The following is an 8,843-nucleotide window of genomic DNA, read 5'->3' as shown; positions in this document are numbered from 1 at the left end:
TAAGTGGCGAGTTTGTGTTGACTATAGAGAACTGAATAAAGCCACCCTTAAAGACTATTTTCCACTGCCATTCATTGACCAAGTTTTGGATACGTTAGCTGGAAAAATGTCATATTCCTTTCTCGATGGTTTTAGTGGATACAATCAGATAAGCATAGCCTCAGAAGACCAAGACAAAACAACATTTACCTATCCCTGGGGCACATATGCTTACAACATGCTACCATTCGGCTTGTGCAATGCACCAGCAACATTTTAGAGAGCAGTATTAGCAATTTTTGTTGATCTAGTCCACGAACGTGTTGAGGTATATATGTATGATTTTTCAGTATATGGTGATTCCTTTGACAATTCTTTGCAAAAGCTTGAGAAAGTTTTACAACGATGTATAGAAACCAACTTGTCTTTAAGCAATGAAAAATGTTATATGATGATGAATGAGGGAATAGTCTTAGGACATCATATTTCACCTAAGGGAATCAAGGGAGATCAAACCAAAATAGAAATTATTGTCAAATTGCCAATTCCAATCAATCAAAAAGATGTAAGAAGCTTTCTTGGTTATGCAAGCTACTATAGGAGATTTATTGAAAACTTTAGTAGGATAGCCTTGCTTTTATTTAAGCTTTTTGCAGAGGATGTACCTTTCAGTTGGAATGAGGCTTGTCAAAAAGCATTTGAGAAACTTAAAGAGAAACTAGGCACTACACCAATTTTGAGCGGACCCAATTGGACTTTACCATTTCACATCTCAACTGATGCATCCGACACAATAGTAGGGGCTTTATTAGGGCAAAAAGAAGATGCTTTAACATATGCCATTTACTTTATCAGTAAAAATTTGATGCCTACTGAACTCAACTACACAGTAACGGAAAAGGAAATGCTTGCAATTATACATGCAGTGAACAAATTTCACCACTACATAACCGGATATGAAGTCCTTGTTCATACTGACCACTCCGCCATTAAATATTTAATGAATAAACCTATTACTAATGGCAGGATCACCAGATGGTTACTCTTATTGCAGGAATTTAATATCACCATACTGGATAGACCAGGGAAAGAAAACCAGGTAGCCGACTACTTCTCTAGATTACAAAATCCAGGTGAAGTTGTCCAAGTTGAAGATTCATTTCCTGATGAACACTTGTTTGCAATTTCAGTATTAACACCATGGTATGCTGACTTAGCTAATTACTTGTCCACAGGAAAAGTACCTCCATCATTCAGTTCAAAGGAGAAGAAAAGACTCATCAAACAAAGTGCAAGATATTCATGGGTTAACGATGACTTGTTTTATACTGGTTATGATATGATTATTAGAAGATGCATTAGAGAGGATGAAATTATTGACATACTAACATCATGCCATGATCAACCTTGTGGTGGCCATTTTGCAGCAAAGAGGACAACACACAAAATTCTTAGCCTTGGCTACTATTGGCCATCAATTTTCAAAGATTCAAAAAAGTATGTAAGAAGTTGTGACAGCTGCCAACGCATGGGCAGACCAACCACCTCCGATGAGATGCCACTACAGCCACAAGTCCATCTAGAACCATTTGAAAAATGGGCTCTAGACTTTGTTGGACCCATCAATCCACCATCCAAAGGCAAGAAATACATTCTTGTATGTACCGATTATGTGACCAAATGGGTTGAAGCAAAGGCACTTGTCAGAGCAACAAAACAAACAGTATTCAACTTCCTCTTTGAAGAAAATTTTCATAGATATAGAGTGCCCAGAGAGATAGTAATTGACCAAGGGACTCAATTTACTTCTAAGCTAGTTCAAGAAATCACAGACAAGTACAAAATCAAGCATAGAAGGAGTACACCCTACCATCTGCAGGCCAATGGCCAAGTGGAATCTACAAACAAGACACTAGAGGGGATTATGACAAAAACAGTGGCAACAAACAGAAAGGATTGGGCAGACAAGCTCAATGAAGCACTCTGGGCATATAGAATTACTTGGAAAAACACAACAGGGTTTACACCTTATCAGCTAGTGTATGGTAAGGAAGTCATGCTACCAATAGAATTTCAAATACCTACATACAAATTGGCAGCAGACCTAGGAATAGATCTCTTTGAATCACAAAAAGAACGAATCATGCAATTGAATCAGCTAGATGAAAGGAGACTGCAAGTAGTGGAAAGGATAAAAATGATACAACAACAGAGGAGGCAATGGCATGATAAGTTAATTAAAAAGGAGTTTCAAGTTGGCGATTGGGCATTACTCTTTGACTCAAAGTTCAAAGACTATAAAGCCAAATTTACAACCCACTGGATGGGGCCTTATGAAATCATAGAAGTCTTTGAGAATGGATCAGTCAAGCTCACAACCATTGATCAAGAGGAACGAACATTTCTAGTGAACGGGCACAGGCTAAAGATCTATCATAAGCCTGTCAATAAAGAAGATTTCAGCGAGACAGTATCATAGCAAAATGAGGTACAAATAGTACAACAGTCAGTTGTAATATCAAAGCCTTAAGCATTTAATTTTCTATCTTAAAATAAAAATAAAAATGAAAACAATAAAAAAAAAAACAAAAATGAAAACTAAAAAAAAAAAAAAAAAAAAACCATAATAATGTTTAGATATGAAAACCAGATATGGCATACTCTAAACATGAATTCTTATGAGAAAACCAAGCAATTGGCTTGTAAGAATTCTTTTTCATTATTTGAATTTCGAAATAAAAGTACTCTGCAATAACCATGACTTGAGGACAAGTCAAACAATCAGTAGGGGGGAAGAAAGTCTGAACCTGTTCATGCTTTTTCATCTCCCTAATTTCAACTCCAGCAAAGGAAGAGATCTGTCTTTACATTTTCTAATGGATTCTTTAAAAAAATGATTGTTGTTCAGTATTTTTCTTCAAAGGGATTTGATTTTAAACTCAGAGCATATCTCAGAAAGGGCCCTGTTATATATAATTTCTCAAAAAAGGACCTGATATACATAATTTCTCAGAAAGGGACCTGTTCTATGCACATTATCAGAATGGGATCTGTTCAGAGGAAGATTGCATCAACAAAGAAGAAGACTGCACCCAAGAAGAAGAAGATTGCAAAGAAGAAGACTGGACTGCACCTAAGAAGAAAGAGACTACATTTAAGAGAGAAATGGACACCATCACATTTTGCCTGAGCATATCAAACGACAAAAGCCAGCTCCCAAACAAAGAGATATCAGTGTGCTGTAAGAATTGTCATTTTAATATTTTAAATTTCTTTTATTAATTTCAACTTTTAGACAGTGATTTATGATAATTATTGATTTTAGTTTCCAAATACCCATTTTTTCCTATATCATTCATTCTTATATCCTCTAGGAGTCAGTCCTACTCTTCTACCTATATCCTATAACTATAACCTATTTCCTATTTCTGAACATTAGTCCTATCTTCTACCTTGTATATATTCCTAAAAGTCTGATCCTTAAAACCTACCTTTTGATCCTGTACATACATTTCTAATCAACCTATAGTCATAAGTACCAACAGATCTACCAAAACTAAGCATGCATACTTAAGAACCATTGAAGTCACCAACTGTAGATTAGAAGTATCAATTTGTAAGCCACAGAACCAAATTTTGAAGAAGGGATCAGGTCACGAATACAAAGGATTTATCAATTTGTAAGCCACAGAACCAAATTTTGAAGAAGGGATCAGGCCACAAATACGAAGGATTTATAAATTTTTATGGTTTTCAACCTAAAAAATTTTAAATCTAGAAAATAAAACATAATTGATAGACAAAAGGGTATGTGATCATAAGTAAGGATTAACGGCTAGTTCAGCAAAATCATCATGACCTGATGCTCTTGTGATCTGAAGGTATCATAATGGTCCGTATACCCAATTTTATCATTCAAAGACCGCTACCAAGACTCCGTAGGCCATCATTAAAAATCCTTGTGTAAGGCATTGAAGGGATTATCAGTGAAGCGTATGCTGCATGAAGAGACTGAGGGTTCATTGCATAAACATGTAATGAATGAAGGAAGTGAGAATGAAACCACTGTGATAAAAAGGGGAAGTAAGTATTGTATTCATCACGGAGTATAGGTAGAAGTCTAGACCTGTAGAAAACGTTGTGAATGAGAGTTATTTGCCATTCTGAAGGTTATAAAGCAATCCTCTCTGAGATACATAAGGGTATAGTGTTACGAGTATGTTGAAAATAACACTGTCAACATACGAATAAAAGGGCCACGACACAGGGGAGACTCTACAGAACTAGTTGAAGGGTATTTCGATTCAATTGGCAGCGTCCTCCACTAAACAAAAGATACGCATAACACTTAGGCTCAGGTAGATTTCCTATCACAATTATGGTAATTGTTTTTTTTATAGCATAAGAAAAACATAGTAATTTCTCTTCCCTTACAGCCGTAAATTCTTCTTACAGCACAGGGTAACCAGAGGTAACAAAAAAAAAAAAATCTCTCATGGCAAACAGAATAGAGCCAGAGCAATTTGACCTTCCAAAATCCATAAGGACTGCATAGATATTTTTAGGGCAAAACAATGGCTAACATTCCTAGAAAAATTTAATGGCCACAATGAGCTAACAACAAAAGAATTTGCATCCTCATTCACTAGAGAGAGGGCCATCGTAGAAAACTTGTCATTTAGGGTCTCAGAGGACATAATTGCTCAAGCAATAGGCATAAGCCCAAAAGGAGAGAAGTATTTTAAAATGAAGCAGTTCAAGGAAAAAACATGGACACATTTCATATCCAGGGCAAGGGTATTATCAGTTGATTGGAAATCAGGGATTCCTAGGAGTTGGCTCATTCTTCCATGAGATGAAGTAGTCTATGTCATTCAAAAATTTATAACCTGTGAGGGAAGACACAACGTTATATTTCTTTACCATATCAAATTGTTAATGCATTTGAGAGGAGACTGCAGTAAAAGCTTGCCTTATTTTCTTTTGCAGAGCTTAACAAAAATGTCTAAGACCATACAGAAACAAAGAAAAAAGAATAATAGGAGTCTATACCATTTTGGTTTGGTAAAAATCTTGATTGAATTTGAACTGCAAAAGATAAGTGTGACCTGGAAGAATTTCTTGGTAACTAATGAGTTTATGACATATGAGGAGCAAGCAAAGTAGCAAAATTCACAAGAAGAACAACATAATTCAAAGGAAGGGCAACAACATGCAGAACTAGTGATTGATGTAGATGTTATAGAGGAAAACTTTTCAGGGTATAGAAAGAGTAACTCTGTTCCATCCAGCAGTAGTATAAGAACAAGAAGAATGGTAAGAGGGGAAGCTGAGAGAGCTGAACAAGATAAAAATTTTACCACTTACACAAGGAAGTCCAGAAAGACCAAGTTTGGTCAAAAAGGGAAAACGGTGGAGGAAGATGACATTCTACAACATCCCCAGTATGATTACATACAAGGATTGGAAAGTAAAACAAGGAAAATGAACAACAAGAATAGAAGTTCTCAGGTAAACAAAAAATAAAACTAGAAAGGAAAGTTGAGAAATTACATCAACGGCTTATGGAATCAAAAGTCTTGGAAAGAGTGGCGAAAAGAGAAAATGGAACACTTAAGATACAAAGCAAGAAGTTTCAAGATGAGAATGAAAATTTGAAAAAGAAGGTTAAAAAACTCACAGCCTATAAAATGAAAATCTGTAGTAAGGCCTATAAAATTTACAAGCAAAAGAAGGCAATTAAAACCAAGTATCAAATTTTGAAGATGAAGTATGAAGCCCAAATGAACATCAATGTTTTACTTCAGGCAGCAGAGGTAGAAGCAGAGGCACAAGGCAGAATTTGACAAGTTAGAATTTATTTGCAGGGTGGCATGCAAAATCCTGAGTTTGGGGGAATCTTGGTACCAAATTATGACTGTCCATTTTACTAAAAAAATCCTCTTTTGATTATCATTTTGACCAGCTAACCTTCATATTCCACCTATAATACTTAGAAACTAAATGATATGATGTCATTATCATTATTTTTAGTTTGAAATTAATTTTTGAAATTATTTTGTTAAAAATGATATTTTTCATAAAATTACAAGAAGTTGTAACTTCGTGTAATTGCTCCATGGTTTGACATGTTGCATAACAGGTTGGCGAATTTGAAGCTTGTGGGCATGAAGTTAAATGTACAAGGATGGTAGATTACCTACCTACTTTCGAATTTGAAGAAAGCAGGTGTCTGGTCAATGCTGGTCAAACCCAGCCACTTCAGCGAAATTTCCAGATTTTTGTGAACAAAATAATTTCTATTTTAAGAATTTTGCATAAAGGAAGGAATTGATCTAATTTTGACCTTCTTGGATGTAATTAATAGAATTTTGTTAGGATAATATGGAGCAGAAATAGCTTCTTTTGTTATGGGATTTGTGATAAATAGCCTAGGAGGAAAAACTATGTTTAGTTGCCAGATTTTGAACACATAAAAGTACAGTTTATGCATTGCTGATTCCAAACTTAATACAAACTTCATTATCAAGCTTATGCCTTCAGATCCAATAGTTACACTCTTCTAAATCGTTTTATAGTGTGCTTGTGAAGTGTTGAAGGGCCCTCATCACTACGTTGGTACACTCTGTTTTCAAGTTTTCTCTACTAGTTGCATATTTGGATTTGAAATTCAGAAGTTATTTTATGTGCTATAAGAAAGGTTATGTTATTAAAGTTATCAATTGAAAAGGATTTGCATTCGTTGTGAAAAGAACCTTGTAAAAGTATTCAACCAATTTTGATCTTGAAAATTGATATATATGCTTGTTGTCATACAATTTCCATATTTGCTTATTGGCTTTGACTTTAAAGACAGTTTATGGTTTGATTTCCAAGTGATTCAAATTTGTAATTATTAAATTCAATTTGCAATTTGATAAGTGATTCTTGTAAAAAGATTCAACTATTATTAGTTTGCAACATTACTTATCGTATTCGCTGTTTGATTTAGTTAGTTGTTGAAATTACTTTGGATTGTTATGATTGGGAAATGTTCTATTGAGCAATATTCTTGTAAGAGAATGATAGGATTGTAATCAGTCATTAATACTCTGTTTTGTTATCTAGGCAATCAGAACTTCACTAGGTTAGTTTTCATCTAAAATTGAGGCTTAAGTAATTGAAAAAACAAGGAAGGACCTCTTGTAAGAAGAGCATTGTTGATTCATGTTACTAGGTTGTCATTAGAACCTTAGATCCTTCTAGATCTATATACTTTAGATGAGCGCCTCTAAGTGTACTTTCCTCGGTTGATAAAGGAATTAAGAATTTAACTTACCTTAGTAAGTAAAGACCAAACATTTTGGCGTCGTTGCTGAGGAGGTGCAACTGAAGAAAAACAAAAGACAAAACAAAACAAACAAAACAAAACAAAACAAACAAAACAAAACAAACAAACAAACAAACAAAAACAAGCAAACAAACAAACAAAACAAAAACACTTAAAATCAACAAAACAACAAAAACATAGATTTAAATTTAATTTTTAGTCATGATTATTTATGTCTAGATTTAGGGATGAAAAAAGAAGATTCGCAAAACCCCCCTAACCAACAACTAACCCACCATTAGGAGCAGAACCATTAGAAAAGATTGAGTACATAACACCAACTGGAAAAGTTACTGTGGAAAAACTTGAGGAAAAACAAAGAACAGGCCAAAGACTTGCTCTCATTGAAAGACAAATCCTATTAGCTCATGAGGCCAAGAAAAGAAATATACCTGAGACTTCTACAGTAGGAAAACCAAAAGATAGTAGTATAAGAATTCAACAGCCTATCTTTGAACAAATTTTCCCTCAAGAACTAAAACAAGAGGAAGAGATAGAAACCTTAGACAAATCACAAATCACAATGGTTGAAGATAGAGGATCCAGAGGACCTACTACAGAACAATTAAGAGAGTATGAAAGACAAATGGAAGAAAGGAAAAGAAAAAGAGAAAATGAAGAAAAACAAGGAAATGATACTTTGTTTAGAGGAGATCAAAATCCCAATCCACCAGAGTCAAAGGAATCCACATTTAAATTTCCAATTCAAGACAGAGGAGAGTATATGGATGAGGAGATTAAAATGAAAAATATACCGCCATCTGTATTACCAAACTTTTATGGTATGGCATCAGAAGACCCTGATTCATTTTTGTTCGAATTTGACATAGTATGCCGAACCTATGGATGTACCGATGTTGCACATAGAATTAGACTTTTTCCTGCTACATTAAAAGCAACAACACTTAGGTGGTTCATGGGATTAGGTGAACATTCAGTCACTGATTGGGATGACATGAGAAAAATCTTTTTGAAGAAGTATCAACCTTACTGTCGATCAAAAGATTCTAAGGCTGACATCTTTAGAATGGATCAACAAGAAGATGAGACCTTAGAAGAATACTTGGAAAGATTCTCATATAATCTACAAAAATCAAAACATAAAACCATGTATGTTGATCTTAGTCGGACAATATTTCTTAAAGGCATCCAGGATGAGTATTTAGATGACCTCAATCTCATGGGTAAAGGGGATATTTCCAATTTACCTTTTGAGGAGATTGTTGATTTGTGTCAAAAGTACCCTAGAAGTAGGGCAAGAAATGGAAAAGGAGCTATGACATCAAAAATGACAAAATCTGCCACAGGAAATATTACCAGAGCTGAACTAGGCAATTTATGTGAAGATTTCAAAACAGATCTTCTAAGTACATTAGGGAATCATATAGACACTTTAAAAGCAAAGAAATGACAAAATGAACAAGAACAAGAGTTATCTATATTTTGTCCCAAATGCAGACAAAAACATGCTTTGAAAGAATGTCCTTTAAATAAT

At 34.5% G+C, this 8,843-nt stretch overlaps 1 protein-coding gene across 1 annotated transcript; it reads left to right on the top strand.

Moving 5' to 3' along the window:
- The first annotated feature begins 1,903 nt into the window (after positions 1-1,903).
- LOC149210312 (uncharacterized) lies at positions 1,904-2,458 on the top strand. Its single transcript, XM_089398931.1, has one exon. The coding sequence runs from the start codon at positions 1,904-1,906 to the stop codon at positions 2,456-2,458; it is 555 nt and encodes a 184-aa protein (XP_089255057.1).
- The last annotated feature ends 6,385 nt before the right edge of the window (positions 2,459-8,843 follow it).

This window comes from Pinus tabuliformis, chromosome 1_2 (assembly GCF_031772625.1).
Source record: "Pinus tabuliformis cultivar Carrire ecotype Pingquan chromosome 1_2, CPIR1, whole genome shotgun sequence".
Lineage (NCBI taxonomy): Eukaryota > Viridiplantae > Streptophyta > Pinopsida > Pinales > Pinaceae > Pinus > Pinus tabuliformis.
Note: the sequence above shows the minus strand (reverse complement) of the source record. Positions and strands in the feature narration are given on the sequence as shown.

What these genes read in the sequence shown, in the direction of transcription:
- LOC149210312 (XM_089398931.1), top strand. Translation starts at nt 1,904, where the DNA reads ATGACAAAAACAGTGGCAACAAACAGAAAGGATTGGGCAGACAAGCTC.